The sequence below is a fragment of the Tiliqua scincoides genome, chromosome 1 (genome assembly GCF_035046505.1).
Source record: "Tiliqua scincoides isolate rTilSci1 chromosome 1, rTilSci1.hap2, whole genome shotgun sequence".
NCBI lineage: Eukaryota > Metazoa > Chordata > Lepidosauria > Squamata > Scincidae > Tiliqua > Tiliqua scincoides.
In genome coordinates, this window is record NC_089821.1 from 105,607,137 (window position 1) to 105,626,448 (window position 19,312).

The 19,312-nt window shown below is 40.7% G+C and overlaps 1 protein-coding gene across 2 annotated transcripts in view; it reads right to left on the reverse strand.

Moving 5' to 3' along the window:
- Positions 1–10,427: 10,427 nt before the first annotated feature.
- TLK1 (tousled like kinase 1) overlaps positions 10,428–19,312 on the reverse strand; it is a 95,282-nt gene continuing 86,397 nt past the window's right edge. For both annotated transcript variants that reach the window (XM_066612208.1, XM_066612209.1), the window contains exons 18-21: positions 17,087–17,222; positions 14,679–14,790; positions 14,335–14,442; positions 10,428–12,247 (exon numbers count right to left, since the gene is read on the reverse strand). In XM_066612208.1, the coding sequence (XP_066468305.1) occupies positions 12,071–12,247; positions 14,335–14,442; positions 14,679–14,790; positions 17,087–17,222 (533 nt within the window). In that variant the 3' untranslated portion in view covers positions 10,428–12,070. The remainder of the gene's footprint in view (positions 12,248–14,334; positions 14,443–14,678; positions 14,791–17,086; positions 17,223–19,312) is intronic.

Here is a 19,312-nt window from a genome sequence, read left to right on the forward strand (position 1 = left end):
AGGCGGAGACCTTGGGGCAGTCTGTGGTCACCAGAAAGCTCCTTGGGGCTTCTTTTTCCTGAGGTTCTGATATGACGTCACAAGTTTCCCCAGGTATGTGCCTATTTAGACATGTTTTGCTCAGTTCGCATGTCACTTGACTCCGATCCAGTCTTCGTCCCCACCCAAGATTATGTCAGAAGTTTTGCCAGGTGTCTTAATTGCCCTGCAGACGCATGAGATTATTACAGAGACTGAAAGATACAAACATAAAACCAAAGAGCCAACTCCATGATAGGTGTGCCAAAGTAAAACAGTTGCCCCCATGTTTCAGTATGCAAATTAAAGCACATGTAATGCCTTATATCAAAACTAGCTTTCAGAATCCTCGCCACAACCACTGTGGTTACCACACCTGTGGCGGTTAATAGTCGGAAAACAGTTGACTAATATACTTCCACAAGCAGAGGCCTGCAACATTATGCTGGAAGTATTAGTTTTATCTTCACGCAGACAGAACACAATGAGTTGGTTCTGTTGCCCCACTCCCACCCCTCAAACTGCAGAGATTGCCCCTAATTTATGAGAGGAAGCAACAGACTGCTGGAAGTTCCAGCAGGAGTGAATAGAGCCTAGTTCCATTTGAGCATGCGATATTCTGTGACAATTTTTACTTTCAATCATCCTGAGACATTTCTACCTGAAGGGTGGGTTAAACATACAAATATAAGAAACATAAGAACAGCTCCACTGGATCAGGCCATAGGCCCATCTAGTCCAGCTTCCTATATCTCACAGTGGCTCACCAAATGTCCCAGGGAGCACACCAAATAACAAGAGACCTGCATCCTGGTGCCCTCCCTTGCATCTGGCATTCTGGCATAGCCCATTTCTAAAATCAGGAGGTTGCGCATACAAATCATGGTTTGTAACCCGTAATGGATTTTTCCTCTAGAAACCTGTCCAATACCCTTTTAAAGGCATCTAGGCCAGATGCTGTCACCACATCCTGTGGCAAGGAGTTCCACAGACCAACCACATGCTGAGTAAAGAAATATTCTTTTTTCTGTCCTAACCCTCCCAACACTCAATTTTAGTGGATGTCCCCTGGTTCTGGTGTTATGTGAGGGAAAAGAGCGTCTCTCTATCCACTCTGTCCATCCCCTGCATGATTTTGTATGTCTCAATCATGTCCCCCCTCAGGTGCCTCTTTTCTAGGCTGAAGAGGCCCAAACGCCGTAGCCTTTCCTCATAAGGAAGGTGCCCCAGCCCAGTAATCATCAAATAAATAGAAACAAACAGTACAGAAGCAAAGGGTGTGCATATGGAGTGCCCGATCACTTCCAATCTTGCTGTCAGTACCAGGAATCTTCTCCCCCTTGGACCTCTCCCAATAGCAGCAGTACTGTGGCACACCCACCCATCCCTCCCCTAAGGAGGAAGAAGTGGGTGGGTCAAAAGTATGCATAATGCTGTCCCCAGAGGAATGAGGCAGTCAGGGCAGGGGGGTAGAAAATGCACCAAAGTATTTTGAAACAAGTCACACTCAACTTCCTCCCCTTCCACTGCTTACAGAATCATCCAACTTGCTCACAGAGTACCAGGTGAGATTCTCCCCTCCAGTTGAGCCAGGCTAACAAGATTTGGTTGCCCCAAGCAGTTGTGTTATAGCGGAAGCTTTGGTGAAATGTCACTATAATCGCAGCTAACGGGGCCCCTTACTAAGTCAACCTGAACTCTACATACCTGTGTTTGTGCCCATGTAAAATCGATAGCATTTAATTGATGAACAGGTTAGATTATTGACTTAAAAACCTTTTCAGCCAAAGTAGGATCTGGCCATTGAGGGCACCTTTTTTAGTAGATGATAATGCTTTTAATCAATTAAGCTAACCAATTTTTAGGATGGTGTTCAATCACTTAATATACAAACTCCTAGAAACTGCAGCTGGCAAAAGGATATTGCCATATCCAATATTGCCAATATTGAAGGATACACTTCTCCTTTTCTCTCACACAGAAGAGAATGCAAAATTCCACCACCATCTAAACTATTTTCACACCAACATCACTTACTCATTATTGCTCTTTGAGGAAGTCTGCATTTCTGTAAGCGGATAAGACTAGCAGAAAGGTACTTTTGAGTTCAAGCCATTATGATTGACCTCAGGGGTTTGTTTTTTTTACCAGAGAAGAAAATACGCTCTGTATGTTTACAGAGGCACAGTTCTCTCCAGCTATCCTACTAGCTGCTTTTAAAAAGGGGGACGACAACAACTTGGTTCTCTTCTATAAGGTATTCTGCAAATCTAGTTTTGTTGTCAGAGCATTGACATTAATTTACTATCATCACCTTTCTCAAACATATATTCCACAACAGGTTCTCATTTCCAATTATGTGTAGACAACTTTAATTACAAACAAAGACGTGCTGAGTGGGAAAGCATTAGCTTTAAAAGGCATAATTTCAGTATTAAATCTAATCATTTAATTAATCAGAGATTTCACCACCAATTCTGTTGATTAATGGAGCTGCCACTCAAGCTGATTATTGTCCCACATATGTTTTGCTTAGGTCAGTTTGTGTTAACACAATTCAGAAGAACATTGCAATATTTGGTAATGCAATATTAAAAATATATAGTTGAATGCTTGCAGCCAGGGGTTGTATCAGGAGTGAGCCAGGTTGGGCATTGGCTCAGAGCCCATACCAAACCTATCAGAAGCAGACACGCAGAAAGGCAGACCCCCAAACCCTCAGTCCCACATAGTACCCAATGTGCCATCAAGGAGCCATGGGAAGGCAGAGGTTTTGCCCAGGACTCTCAGCCAGCTGGTGCTGGTTGTGTTGGCACTGGATGCAAATTCTGCAAACTTGACACTCATGGTTGTTTTCAACATGGTCAATGTTTCTGCTCCACAGTTCCCAAATAATCTGTGCTAATGCTGTGTAGATAGCATGAACGGAGCACGTCACCACGTCCAGCTTACCCCCCACTATGAGGTCTCATTCCACCTCATTAATTTCTATTTTGCATATCCTACTTCTGATGTAGGTTTGCAACTTTTTACTGCACTCAATCCAAGGAAGTATGCATTTTTGTTCATTCTTATGTCTGTTACTGGTTTGGAGCATCACAACTATGATGCCATGAGCACTGTGACTGTCAATTTGCAAGGAAGGGGCAACAACCAACCAAGCTATAAGCTCTCCTCCCAATTGTTCATTTCTGGCCTACAGCTTGACACAGTGAAGGGTTATGCGCAAAATATGGGCATGTTGAACCAAAAATTTCCAGTGCAATATAAACAAAATGTGAATGACTACTTGCTGATGAATCATTCTGCATCTGAAGAAGCTGGCTAGAAAGAGCACCACCTGCTTATAAAAAATACTGACTGCCCAACACTTGCAAGTCACTAAACAGGACCTGGAACTCCTTGTTGGAGAAGTTAAAACTGAGCTTGTGAAACTGCAGCTGAAAACCTACTGTAATTCTCTTACAGCAGAGACAGAGAGAACACATTCATTCTACTCTAAATGAAACTGTAAAGGGATCAGCTATGGAGCTGGGTTTGACTCATCAGGAAGAAGTTTGCATCCTGCAAAGAGAATAATCTATCTGAAGATCAAGGACTCGGGGAACCTCAGCTACTATACTATCCCAACATCTGGCCCACTTGTAATAGAAGTGTGTGTGCAATTTGTTCACTTTCTTTGAGATGGTGGTGGGGAAGATGTGGGTACTTTTAAGTCTGTACTTGTAGAATAAGTCATCAGAAGGTTGACTAGATAGCAGGCATTGTTTCAAGCCAAGCTGGTGGTTTTGTGTCTGTATTCCTTTACCAAAAGTGACATGAGTAGTGACATAACATGAGTAGTCTTTGTTGTGGTAAGATAGGATTTCACAGCCTAAGTCTTATTGAACACAATGGGCTTGCTTCTGAGTAAAATGAAAGCTGTTTTCAAACACCTTTGTTGTTGGCATCCTTCAGTCTCGGAAGACGATGGTGTCACGCTCTGAATGGTGGTTCTGGAACAGAGTGTCCTCTCCAGTGCGCGAAGCCTGGGTAAAGTAGGTATGGAGGATAGGCTGTTACCCATGCAGCAAATCCCCCCTCTCCACGTTGCTGAAATGGTCCAATGGAAAGGCAGAGGCCAATACGGTTGGTTCCAGCGGCGTCGCAGGAGTTGCCAGAACGTGACTGTGTTCAGCCATGAACTGCCTCAGGGACTCCGGCTCCAGATTTTGCCTTGAGGTTGACTCCTGAAGCCTTTTCCATAACTGGATGTAGCCACAAGGCAGTGGAGGTTTGGGATCAGAGTTTTCCTTCTCTCAGATGAGCTGCCTTCCCAGGCTGACGAGTCCCATCTCCCGGTGGCTGTTTAGTCGCCTCTTACGACAAGTACACATTGCATTGTAGCAATAGGCACATTGTAAATAAAATGTGCAATAAAATAAAATACAATTAAAAGGTTACAAAAAGAGACGTTAGCCAATAGCTAACCATGGGAAAGGACCACAAACATTTTAGTAGTCAACTGTTGGGGAAAAAATGGCAGCTTAATAATATAGCAAGAGCTACTTTGATGGAAGATGTTGATATCACCCCTTAAGATATGAGTAATTATGCATTTTGTTCTTTTAAAAAATAGTCTGAAAAGGCCCTTAGTAACACACACTGAAGTCTTTTGAGAACTTTGTAGTTGAGGAGCTGTCATTTTCCACCCAGGGACCAGAAATGCTACTGCTCTGTCAGGAATTTCTTAGCATTACATAGGGCTTGCATAGTTAAAGAATTCAGAAACGCCAGCAACTTTTGAATGTTCATCTCAATATGCAGTTCACCAATAGCTATATTAAGTGCAACCAATAGCATTGGGCAGGAAGCCAACCTTGCTAAAACCATTCATAACACCACTGCTGGTATTATGGGTCTTGCAGCAAATGAAAGAACCTCCCTCCCTCCTCCTCCTCCTCCCTCCTCCTGAAACCTACTCTGTGTCTTGCAAAGGACTACAGGGAAAAGGTATGAAATGGTTGCTTTGAACAATTCTAGCGTTACTGTCCTATTCATGAATCCAACCTCCAAACTCAAAGTAAAGATCCATAGCAAGGGTGGGTTGCAAGCTATCCACCCAGACTTGCTACAGGGACTTTTTACTGACCACTTTAACCACAGCTAAGAAAGGAATTTGGGCAGTGGCATAGCTAAGGTGGTGCAGGGGGTAGCAGTTGCACTGGGCAACAAGCTTTAGGGGGGCAACAAGCTGAGCTTGACACCAGTGGCCAAAATTGTGAAAAAATTTGGTATATACAAATAATACCATCATGTTATATATCATTGGAAAGGTAATTTAAAGTTGAATGCAATGAAACAAACCCCATTTGAATATCTGTATTCTATCAAAAGTTATGGCCAATTAACACAACTGCCTTATGGAACAAAAAGTGGATTTTTTAAAACTCACTGATGCATGAGACTGATTGTTCTGAGAGCCAATGAGATGTTATGACACAGCATTAACACCACTAAGGTGTTAATATGAATCAGCTCTCATTTCCATGTATCATAACACAGCTACTCCCGCTAACTGGTAAAGAGGCACTTTTTCAAGTGGTGCTCCTCTTAAACGAATTTAACGAATTTCTAATACAAATTTCTCTCGTATTTAGCAGGGGGAGAGTAACCATCCCTCTTCTCCCCAACACAGTGTCTCTAACCAATAAGGGGCACACTTTTTATTTATTTACTTAATTAAATTTGATTTTTGTCATGGAGGGGGGCTACAAAATCTTCTTTGATCCCAGGTAGCATATAGATGTTTTAGCTATGCCACTGGCTGGGGAGAGGTGGCAGATCAAGTGGGTGGTGAACTGCTGGGGAAAGGAGGCAGGTTTCCCCCCAATTTGCACTTTTTAAAAAGCCCGAGTGTGATGTCACTTCCAGCTGTGACATCACTTACGGGGCATCATTTTGAGCTCTGCACCGGGCTACACGTTCATTAGCTACCCTACTGAATTGGGGCCTTCATCACTTTTTTTGTAGGTTCAGATTCAAAATACGTAGTCTGAAATCTTTCCAACATTATTTGTGCGCGCGTTTTAATTGGATCCTCTCATTTCTAGAAAAAGGGGGAATTGTAACACATAAGGGACAAATGAGAATGTGAAGTTATACTAAATAAGAGCCAAGTCATCCGGAGAAAGGTAAATTGCTGCCTAGATCTAGAGAGTGCTAAATGCAAAAAAGTCATAACTTAATTCACTTCTAAAACAAGTTTATTTCACCTACCAAACATGTCCCAATTACAATATTCATTAGCTCTATCTGAATGTGGAGAAGAGTCTTGCAAAGTCCTCCTGTAATTATGAACATTCCCATGTCTGGAAGAATGTGAAATGCATGGAATTAATTTAATCCACTGCAGCGAGGAGGGCATAGATGAGCAAGACACACTAACCAACATTCTAGACTGCCTAAAAGATGATCTGAATGCCTTATCCACCCAATGTCATAAGACCCTATGCAAATACCATTTATTACTTCCCATGTTAATCTGGTATCAGTGGGAATAGCTCAGCTGCAGAGTTGCTTGATCCTCTTACAGACTAGGATCAACCTCTCTAGCCTAAGGGACTCTCCTCAGCTATGCTGCCTGTGGACAAGAGCCTCCACCCAATGTTGGCAGAGCAGGTAGAAGGGTGCAGCATCTAAGCTAGAGAATTCAGCAGGGATCTGTCCCTGGTTGAAATGGGATGTATCAGAACATTCTATGTGTTTGCAGAGGCCTCTGGAGTGTCCTTTCAATTTTGCACTGTTAGGGCACTGACTAGATTAGAAGCTATGTAGTGCCTTGAGAATTAAACCTTTTCAGCGAGAAGCACTGCTAGACTTAACATGGTACAACTTTGAGCTTGAGAGGTACCCTCCTGCAATGGAAGGATCTTCCCCAAACATAGGCTGTGCTGTCACCTCATGATGGAAAGTCAAGTAGCTTGCTTTCTCCCTGGTGTGGGGTGCAGCCAATGTGGGGGAGTGGGATAGATGCATCTCTTGATCATTAGCTAGCCACCACTTTAAAAAAGAAGCTGAACAATTATATCTCAATTACCTAGGAAAGCAAAATCAAAAAGTACTGTAGTTATATCAATGACAAATTTCTAGCCAATTCACAAAAAATGGCTGGTCACTATGATCCCATTTGTTCTGAACACTGCTGTAGACCAGGGCTAGAGAACTTAAATGTGCTCAGTGGAGAGTGGATACATCTTGACTATGGACAAGGGTCCTGAAGTGCATAGACAGACCTCCCTCACAATTGATCAAGTTCCAAAATACTGTTAGAGCCACCTAACACAAAATATTTCTTATAGAGAGCTCAGATACACAGCATTACATTTAAAAAAAAGTAACTTTACATGTTGCATAAAGATACAGGAGAGAAATACAGGTCCAGCCTATTTATACACAGATTTTTTATACATGGATTTGACTCAACACGAATGGCCTCTGCAAATGAGAAAGAATGTGCTGATCCCTGGAGAAGGGGAAAAATGCATCCCTATAAAATCAGTTTTAAAAACTGAACAGTCCTTTAACCACAGCCTCCTTAATATGAGAGAGAGAGAGAGAGAGGGCAGCAGACTAACAATCCATCAATCCTTCTCTCTCCTGAGATCATTTTGCATTGGTGAAGGGAGGGGCTGAGTGAAGTGCTGATGGATTGTCTTCTTAATGACTCTTATCTTAAGAGTCAAAAGGTCAGCAAGGCTGTTTTTCAATCACTGGAGCAAAGAAACTTTGTTTTTTAAATTGATTTGCTATAGTGCCTTTTTTTAATCCTGCTTGGAAGGGGACCGAACGCGAATAATTAGTCTCAACCTGTACAATGTAGAATTACTATTTTGTAGAAGTAGAACATGCGCTTTTCCTCATGAGCAAATCTGAACATACTTTTTAACCCTATCTTGACTAACTGCTCAAATTAAATGACTTGGGAGTGGGGAACTATAGCTTCCGGACTGGTTGACAATTCCTGCAATAGATCATAGCTACATTCACAGGACAGTATAAAAGGGGGTTGGCTGAGGCCAATGGGGAGAAGTTACCAAAACAGCTGAAGTTGACTAGTGGTCGCCTATAACATTTCACCTAATGCAGTCACATACGTGTCTAATATATTAAAAATAAAATATTGAAATGAATGGGGACCCACTTGAAATTGGCTCGCGACCCACTTGGTGGGTCCCAACTCACAGTTTGAGAAACACTCAAGCTACTATGTGTATTCTTTTAACGATAGTAAATGGAACTTACTCCTAGGTAAGTGTGGAGAGGATTTCAGCCTAGGATTGTTAAAATTTTCCTGCTTGATGATGTTACTTCTGGTCATGACATCACGTCTGGTGCGTCCTGACAGATTCTCATTCTAAAAAGTAGGTCCCAGGGCTAAATGTGTGAGAACCACTACTATGAAGTATGGTGCACAGTATGCTATACAGCTCATTCATGTCAATAAATTACTGAAAGCAGAATCCCCCTTTGAGTCTCAACGTGTTTACTTCATCACCTTTTTTAATCAAAGGTGACTCCTCACTTGCAAATAAGTGCCAAGAAATGGGTCAACAGTAAAGTTATACAAGAGGTATGAACTGATTTGCTTTGGCTCCTTTGATCATCTACATTCAATTTTATTTCAGATGTCTGGTAAGCACAACCTGTCTATACTTAATAAAGGCAACCAAGAGTATACAAAGTTAGCTTACCATAGTTTAGAGCAGTAGTTCTCAAACTTTCAGCATATGGACCCACTTTTCAGAATCAGAATCTGTTGGGATCCACCAGAAGTGACATCATCAAGCTAGAAAATTTGTGTCAATCCTAAGCTGCAATCCTACCCACACTTATCCAGGAGTAAGTTCCATTTATGTTAAAAGTATATACATAGTAGCCTGTTCAAAGTACAGATCTGTCACATTTCCCCAAATGCAGTCACAGACCATGGTAGCACCAAGCCTGATATACTAAAAATACTGAAATGAATGGGGACCCACCTGAAATTGGTTTGCGACCCACCTAGTGGGTCCTGACCCACAGTTTGAGAAACACTGGTCTAGAGCAGCAGGTGCCAAACTCCAGCCCATGGGCCAATCCGATGCCTGCCAGAAGCCTTCCCCGTTGTGAGCAGAGCTTACCATTCCACATTGCCCCCCATTTTATGTTGCCAGCCAATCTTCTCACAAAGTTGTGCTGGGCAGCCATTTCCACTGTCTGTCACCCTAACAGGATTTGTGACTGGATTTCTGAGCAGAAGCAGTTGCCTGGAGTGACTCTGTGAGATTGGCTGGCAAGATAAGAGACACTGTGACATGGGGTAGGCTTTGTGTTTACACAGTGGTCCGCAGTTTGGAGACCACTGGTCTAGAGAAGATGTCTTCGAAGGAAATTTCCAAAGATGGTGATAATAGAATGGGAGATCTCTGAAAGCTAAAATAGCGCCGTATTTAGATTTAACCATCATTCTTAAGCCACCAGACAAGGAAAAGGCACTTGTGTGTGTGTGTGTGTGTGTGTGTGTGTGTCTCTCTCTCTCATACACACACACACACACACTCATATACACACATAACACTCCTCTCTCAAAGAGCTAACAATCACATGGAGACAAACTGGAAGAACAAGAAGGTGACTGTATTTAATATTGTATTATGAAGAGAAGACACAAACCAAGTGTAACTCCTCTTTCTCCTCCCCAGCTCAGGTAACTAATTCAAGTAACACTCCACTCTTTCGTACAATTTATAAGAAAAAAATTAGCTTTATTTATAGCCCACTTTTCTCCCAAATGGGTACCTAAAGCGGCATTAGTGACTTGTGCCTCTGCTTGCCCTTTTCTTTGTAGTAATGTGGAGGTGGTGGACCCCAGGCCAAAGCAAGCTTACAACATCAGCTTTAGAGACCAGCTGTGGCCTGAGAGTTTTATTATTGCGTTTTACTTTTAAAATGTTGTAGGTTGACTTGGGAGTCTCTTTGGAGGCAAATACAAAGGTTATAAATACCCGGAAAAAAATAGATGAAAATAGCTTGAAATAAAGAAAAAAATAGATGAAAATAGATGAAAAACTCATGCATTTTACCTGCAGTGAAGAAATTCGCAAGATTCCAAGAGACTTCTAAAGCTCATAGATCTCGCTGAAAGAAAAGAAAAGGTCTCGATGCAAGAAAGTACAAGGCACGCTTTCACATTTCAATGCAGAATTTTCAAACAGGACTAGTCAGTTATTTTTTTGTTTCTACAAAGTTTATAGACTGGCTCCAATATTAGAATCTAATCATTAATCAAGGATTATCAGGCTGGAACAACTTGGGAACCACTTCTTGCACTACAAAGGAGAAGCATGGACAATATTCTTCATGTTATGATGTAATAACTTGCAAACTACTTGAAACTCCAACTGTCATTATTTTATTACTGTTTTGGCTACATTCTCTACAATTCCAGCAGCATCTTGGAGACAGTTAATGTATTCTTATGTACAATGAAAACAAAATGGCTTGCAACATCAGAAACAAGAGCCACAGTTTAACTGTACAATATTAAATGGGGAAAAAAACCCTATGGTAATACAGCCTCCCTTTCTGCAACATGGACAAAGTTACATACAGGTATTCAGCATTATGAAAGTGACAGTAAAAGGAATCTTGTATGGGAGAGAGATACTGAATTCTGAAAAAAGATTCTACCATACAAGGCAGTTAGAAAATGTTTCACATTTTAAAATATCTGTACAAGCCACAAGAAACATCTCTTTAGAGGAACATTTTCCCACCTTGTGGACCGAACTTCCAGAAACTGAGAATAACCATAACAACGTCTACATCTAGTATCAACGTGCTCCAGCTCAGGAAACTGACTTGAACTGTACTGTATAGTTCCAACACAGATCGATTTTACATGCCTTGATTGTTAATGAATTATCTATTTTCAGTCTCTCTAAGACGTACAGTTGACTTGCACCTTAAGGAGGTCATTTGATTTTTTTTTTTGCAAAAGCAAAAGCAACATCATTTAGCAGCAATTAAAAGCGCCTTCAATGAGACTTAAAAAAAATACAATATCCAATTAGAAAAGCCATACTTTAAACATTTGTACAGGAATAAGTTGCTGAAATTTTTAAACTGAAAATATGACACCTGTACAACAAATTTACAATAGAGTTAGAAGGGAATTTGTCATTATCCTGCATAGAAATATTGAACATGACCGGCTTGCTTTTGGTTACATACATGGCCTTTGTATATCCCTCCTCTAAAGTCTGATAGCGGTTATCAGCTGACAATACCGCTAAGTATCACAATGCCATTTAAATAATTGAACTAGTTTCCACGCTAGTTTTTGCTACCTCATTGAAACAGCTATTTTACCCCATCCCCCCCCTTTGGAGATACAGTCATTCAACCAATGAACAGTTTTTAAAAAAGATTTATCCCTACCCCCAGACAAATGAATCAAAATACTAAATCACTTCTATCCAAAGAAATCACTTCTATCCAAAGAAATTAACACATACATCTGTGTCACTTATCTTTACTTTGGTTTTTGAAATATTGACTTCTTGGAAAGAAAAGATTCTTTTGTTTAGCTTTTTCTGTCCAGGCACTGAGTTGTTCTTCTGTGCTCCAATTCTTTTCTTCTTTATTCAAAAAAATGAAAAAATCCTACCTTCCTTATTAGAACTCTCCAGTATCAACCAAAAAGTGTTTGTAAGTATTAAAAAAATTATTTACAGTGTTCATCTCTCCACAAGTCCCAAACACACATTTTTTTCAGTCAAACACAGTATATTTGCATGGAGGCAAGAGGCAATGTTGTCCTTCAATGTGTCCAGAGTGAAAAGCCAGAAGGGTATATTTCACAGAGCATGATCCAGTCCCATCACAGAAACAACATTTGGAGGAGGAGAACCACAGCCTAAACACACCATTGCTGAACTTGTCCTGCTATGTAAAAACAATAACTGAATGCTTTCAAATGAAAGTCCATTGTGGCAAATTATATGATGATATCATGCCAGCCTTCCCTGTTTCAGTAGGGAATAATGCTTGATATAGGTGGTGTTGGAGAGGCTGCAAGTCCAGTCATATGCAAGTTTCCTGAAGAACTTGATCTTCTCATGTGTGGGAGAAGGTAAGCATCATTAGCCAGTTGGTGAACATCAAATCGGTCCTCCTTGCGGTATGCCAAACAGCGTCTGATGAAGGCCTGGGGGGAAAAATTTTATTGTAATCTTATGGCAATGAACAAGTTCTGCTTACGAAGCACCTCTTAAGGGAGGATCTGTGCTTCAGATTCTAAAAAGGAAATGCTTAAGTTTAAGCAGTTCATTGGGATTTTGACCTAACATGGAAACACACTTTGCATCAGGCACATTCCTACATCAAAAGGTGGTGCAGAGAAGTAGGATAATTAGAAGCATGAGCCGGAAGTCCCTGGCTCACACTGCAGTTAGTGAAGAATTAATCAGATGGTTTTAGACAACCCACTTTCAGTTACACATTGTTCACCCCACACAAAACTACTTCTTAATTTACAAGGTTGTTGTGGCTGAGATAATATATGAAGCGTGTTGAACAGTTAACATTTATGTAGTTTTTCCCTCCAACATTTTACTAGGCAAATACGTACAGGACTATACTTGTACTACCCAATTATACTAGAAAGTGCCTGCAGCCATTTTGTGTACCAGATATTTACAACAGACACAGAGCAGAACCACAAACTAAACTGAGGGTGCTAGTATACTAACTTCCAATACACTTTCTGCTTTATTTCTTAATGTTCCGTCAATGTAAAGATAATAAATAAAAATATGTTACTGACATTGTTCACAGTCAATTTAATTATGCAATTGAAGCAGCTTTTTACTCTCACTTTCTGCCAGTCTCAGTTTGTTGTACATCTAACATGGTAAACATCACTGGAAAGCATTTGAGACATACAAAATTATGCAAGGGATGGACAAAGTGGATAGAGAGATGCTCTTTACACTCTCACGTAACACCAGAACCAGGGGACATCCACTAAAATTGAGTGTTGGGAGTGTTAGTACAGACAAAAGAAAATATTTCTTTACTCAGTGTGTAGTTGGTCTGTGGAACTCTTTGTCACAGCATGTGGTGATGGCATCTGGCCTAGACGCCTTTAAAAGGGAATTGGACAAGTTTCTGGAGGAAAAATTACGGGTTACAAGCCATAATGGGTATGTGCAACCTCCTGATTTTAGAAATGGGCTACATCAGAATGCCAGATGCAAGGGAGGGCACCAGGATGCCGGTCTCTTGTTGTCCTGTGTACTCCCTGAGGCATCTGGTGGGCCACTGTGAGATACAGGAAGCTGGATTAGATGGGCCTATGGCCTGATCCAGCAGGGCTGTTCTTCTGTTCTTACTTCAAGGACACACAATGCCAAACTAAGCCAAAAGGTATATTCTCAGGAAAAAGTACTCATGAGAAAAGATTTCCTCTTGCCCTTTTCAAAGTGTTACACAAAACAGGTCCTTAGAAGCAAGACTGTAGGTTGCCTCATGCACAGAACTCAGAATAATCTGATAACTCGCACAGAATCTCAGATTTGATTTAAGCAAGTTACTGGTCCTGGTGGTTGCAGATGTGTGAAAGTATGCAGACAATCTCTTACAGATGAGTCAATTAATTGAGAGGTACTGGGTCACTCCTTTTGTATTTCACTCTTTTCTAACCATGTCTTTCCTTCATGTGTTGCTACTCATGCGATGCTACAAGAGATATAGCAACCTGGAATATCTGACTAATATTTCAAAATTCATAACTTATATGTTTATTTTTATCTTGTATTTTAATCCATTTTTAATTATAACAAGAGATGGGAGAAAACAATTTTATTTTTATACAGATTTCTGTGATTTCCAAATGTTAGAAGGGCAGAAAATGGTATTATGCATTTTTATTCAAAATTTATACTATAATTATGAATTATAATCAATTTAAAAGTGTACTAGGCAGTGATATAGTGCCAGCAGGTGCAGCCAGTCATTACCCATGCACTCCCATTAAACAACAAATAAAAACCAAATAAAACTTGTTTTTTTCAGATTTTTTTAAACACAAAAATGAGAAGTGCAGAAAGCAGTGTTACTTCTTTTATTTCATTAACATCATTTTCTCACCCCTCTAGTTAGTTATAACATTTACACACATTTTGTTCAGGATTGCCTCTCAGGTTAATCCCTTCACAATAACCCTGAAAAGAAATCCATCTTAAACTAGATTATACTCCATCAGAATGTCCATCTTGAGTCCATGAACATTACCTTGGCTTCATTGCTTACAACAGGCTTCACTGGGAACTGTACTTCAGTCGCTTTTAATATTGTATTTTCTTGAAGTATATCTTGTTGGGACTGGTTATGACCAAATGGCTGGAGGGAAGGGGAAAAAAGCCAGTTCAGACTTTGTGATGCAAAACATCACAAATACCTTGAAAAGAATCAGAAAAATCACTTTCTTATTCTGAAATGATGCCTTTTAAATGAGGCCTAGTTTTCAGAGTGCTAAGAAACACAAGTGGGCTAAACTGCTCAAACACATTTTCTCAAACTTTTTAAGATTAACTACAAGCCTATATGGAAAACCCTAGTTATGGGTTTATTTTTACCTTTCGACCATATAGACACTGGAAAAAGATTACTCCAACTGACCACACATCCACTTTGTTAGAAATCTTTGGTGGCTCTTTTCCCACAACAAAGCATTCTGGAGGCAAATACCTACAAGAAGAAAAAAGAAATCCAGTAACTGCAAAAGGTATACAGCAGGATTTCCTCTAGTTTATATTAGAGACAGATCACCTTTGCATAAATTTACATAAATTACTACAGGAAAACTTCACAAGAATATCAAGAATGCTTTTCTATTGCACATATACTATTTTTGCTAAGCACATATGATAGTCATCATTTCCATCACCAAAAGCCCAATGCTTCAATACTCGACAGTTGATAAAACATCAATAACTAAAATGTGCAAGAGTGTATGAACTGACCAATCTATAAATCCAATAAATTCCTCAAGAGCATCAAGCCATTGTTCAAGAAGTCTTTTGAATTGTACATTCTCTCCTGTTCACCTATAATTCTCTTTGTCTTTCCTGATTCAGGCAAAGCACAGTTTGCCATTGCTTTTATTATTAATATACTACTTTTCTCTGTTTAGATAGCATTCAAGGCAGTTTACATGGGGAGACTTGTTGAAATCACCATTTTTCAGTGGAGTTTTTACAAGTATCTTCTGTGAATCACAGAATCCTCAACCACCAGGTGTTGTCTTCACAGTGTAGTTATACCCTTTGGTTGCACGTAATTGAACTTCAGTAGGCAATCATAAATCAAGTCTCCGTTCTTTGCTGGCTGGCCTTCTCACACACTCTGACACTTTTCTCACTGCATGGCTAATCAGCTCAACAGCGACTCCGCCGCTCACAAGGAGCACTGCAGCACTGCAGGTCAACCATCAGTCCACACCTCCTGCTAAACTGGCAAATTATAGCTTATGTTTGCCCTCCAAAAGAAAACTGGAAACAGAATTTAACCCATGGTTTCAAATTCTAGTTTGGTCAGCAAGCACATACCAGTGTATTGAGATGCAATGGCAAACTATTGTTTGCACAGAACAGGAAGTTCAGATGTAAGGGGAAGTCATGATTTCCTGCTTCATAAATGAGTCTGGAAGACTCATTTGCACACTGCCTCCCTCTCCATCCTAACCCTCCCCCCTTACACAATTGGAATTTGGCTTCTTTAAACAATAACTAGATGGCTTGTGCAAAGTTGGAAATTGCATTTTAACTAACTTTCAAACACAGGATGTGAAACCAGAGTTTGAAATTGGTTTCACAATTTGATTCGGAAAACAGGACTGAAACATCACAATGGAACCAAGGCGGTAATGGAGAGAGGGGTGTGGAAGTCCACAATTTTCCAGGACTCGTTCATGTAGCAGGAAACCAAGATTTCCTGCTATCTCCAAGCCAGCCTGAATCTGAGCATACTGGGGAGGAAGAGGCATGTGACCAATGTTCTGATGCAATAGTTACAACCAAACCAACAAAAATTTGTTGCAATTTTGAGCATAGAGACTAGTATTTTTAAATAGACATATGTAAGCAAGTATAAGGCTGCCCTCATTATCTGCGGGGCGTCCATTAAAGGATCCCACACAGATAAGGAAAACTCATGGCTTTCAGGGCCCTCTAATCCCCCTGGCCCGTGAATGCATTCTAAAGCCTTAATGCCACTTCTGGTTTTTACGAGAAACTGTAAGTGACCTTCTAAGGTCTCCCAGAGGCCTTAGAAGGCATTATGAGTGCTGGGAGGCTGCGTGCAGCCTCCCTGGCCATCAGAACACTTTTTTGGGGGGGAGCACAACTCCCCTCATCTCTGGAGGGGGGCCAGGTGGGTCCAACCCACAGGTTCAGAGACCTGTGGATACTGGAATCCACAGGTCCTGGATCCGCAGATAACGTAGGCCCACCTGTATACATTAATCAACAAAAGCAAGTCATGCATTCAATATATTTTACTCAAATAAATTTGGGAGGGGGATGCCGATTTTGAGCATTTAAACAGTAAACTACATGACCAAATTCAATCAACACAGTGGAAGCATGGAGTGCCCCACAGACAGAAAAGCTACATCTTCCTGCTTCCCCCAGTATTCTCCCTTTTCAACACCAACCAATATACTTCATGTTTAAAAATCTACACCGAACTTTCCATCACATGAATGGGATTACTATCAGGCCAGAAACCAGACATCAGAGATCACTAGAGTTTAACAACTGTTTATATTCCGTTCATTTATTTATTTTATTTATTTACTTTATACCCCACCTTTCTCCCTGAAGGGACCCAAGCTAGAAGAAAACTTCTATACAATTACCAGTACACACACACACACACACACTTTATATATATAAAACACATACACACTAACATATGCATTCAATCTGCTGGCAAATATATACAAAATAGTCCTCAGCTACACATTTGACAAATGGGAAGTTACCAGTAAGTCCCAGCCCCTTGTGAAGTAAGGTCCATTCCATCCACACCATAGCTATCATCATCCATTATCTTGGACAGGCCAAAGTCTGTGATTTTTATTTCTCCACATGCTGTTCCATCCACCAAAAGGATGTTTCCTACCAAGAGGAAAATAGTTCATTGGAAACACAAGTCCAGTCCCACAATGCTGCATAATCTTAGCATCCGCTTCAAATCCCTGAATACATCCACACATGGAAATTAAAAAAAAAAAGCAACCCTGTGAAAATATACAGCTCTCTCTCAAATGCCCCTGGGAGTTACTCCAAGTCTCAGAATTTTCCAAACTGTCTACAGTTGTCATCCCCATGCTTAGTGAATAGACTTAATATTATCAAGGATTTTCTTTAACACTGCAGTTTTTGGTCATAGAACAGTGCTATTCATTTGTCTTGGATAAACCCCAGTTTCTAAAGCAGTTTTGGTAGCCGTTTCATTGAACTAAATAAAAATGCTTTCTTTCTAGTCAATATAGAACAAAGACTTTAAAAAAATGTGTAAAAGGAATATGCCTGCAGCACAATTTCCTATACCAATTAAAAGCAAATACTTAAAATAGTTTATGTAGTACGTAAATGTGAACCACAGCACATAGTCCGAAGAGTGAACATTTCAATACATATATTTATACACATCAAAAGCTCTAGGTGAGGGTTCAACACAATTTGAGAAAAATCTTCAGTCTGCATTCAAGTGGGGAAGTTTTGCCTTACCTGTGAATTCCCCTTCTCAGTGGGAAGACAAAGCCACCCCAGAAACACCAAGAAGGGGAATTCACAGGTAAGGCCAAATTTTGCCATTCTACAGTAGTTCCAGAGTGGATCCATTTTCATGTGAAATATATCAAACCAGTGCTATCCTGTACAGGCAAGAATTACACTGCCGCCTTTTGCATCACCTTCAGTAGCAGAGGCAGTGTCAGCCAAAGCAAATGCATCCAAGTGTGCACAAATTGGGAGGACTGGATTTGGGAAAGCCCTCTGCTTTGGGAATCAAGCAGAAGACATGGAAAGTGGAAAGGTCTGACATGGAGACGGGCTTCAGAGAGAGATCTATCGGACATCAGGAAGTTGTCCTTCCTATGCATCATAAGGCTTGACTTAGAATCATAGAAACCTATAACTGGAAGGGACCTTCAAGGTTATTTAGTTCAACCCCCTGCCCATAGCAGGAAATCCTCCTAGAGCATCTCCAGCAGGTGTTTGTCAAATCTCAGCTTGAAGATTTCCAGTGAGGGAGAATCCACCTCTCCCCCATCCAGCAATCTGTCCACTACCAAATCACCCTTACTGTCATAATTTTTTCCTGATACCCAATCAGAATCTCTTCTCTTGCAGTTTGTACCTGTTGGATCTAGTTCTAGTACCCGTTGGATCTAGTTCCAGATCATAATTCTAGACTTCAGCGTTTCCATTTTGAAATACCATTTTCTGATTTTTCAGGTCCAAGAACACTTTGTCATCTCTGGGAGGATGAAGAGAGCTTTCACACCAGAGCCCATATGATAATGAGAGACAGGCTCAATGGCTCCTACATTAAGATGACAGTTGATGGCACCAAGGATGAGGTGCCCTGATGTTTGCTGTAGCGTCTTGTTCTCTGGGTGCCTAAGAACTTGCCCTTGGGGAATTTCCATAAGCTACAAGGCATCTCATTCCCTTACTGTCTCAAGGATACAGTGTTCTACATCCATATTTCCTAGACGCTGGTGAAAAACTGCAGGTGGCCCCCAAGGCACATAGGTGCAGAATCATATTAACTGTTTTCTTTTCTCAAGAATCAGCAGAAGTCAGCTGAGAGCAGTCTTTAAAGGAAGATTTGTTTAGCTGCCATTTTAGCTTAAAGCCCTTTTGATCTCTAGTGTGGAATTGTTTTGAGGTCTCTGAAAGGGAATCACTCTTTTGGGTGGGGAATACTGCCTTCTCCTTCCTGGTTTCCATCAGGATGGGCTGAAAGGGGTAGCCAAGCAAAGGGGTTGACATACCAGCGCCACAATCATATGACTGTTGTGCCATCACTTTTAGTGGTCACAGCTCTGACTGAGAACTGGACTACATCCATTAAAGAGTGTCAAGATGGCGGAAGATAAGGGGATTTTTTGAAGCTTGCCCTGCCTTGGGAATACTAGGTATCATGCATGAACCATTGTCCATGGGGAAGACTAAGGTGGAACAAAGAACCGTCACTG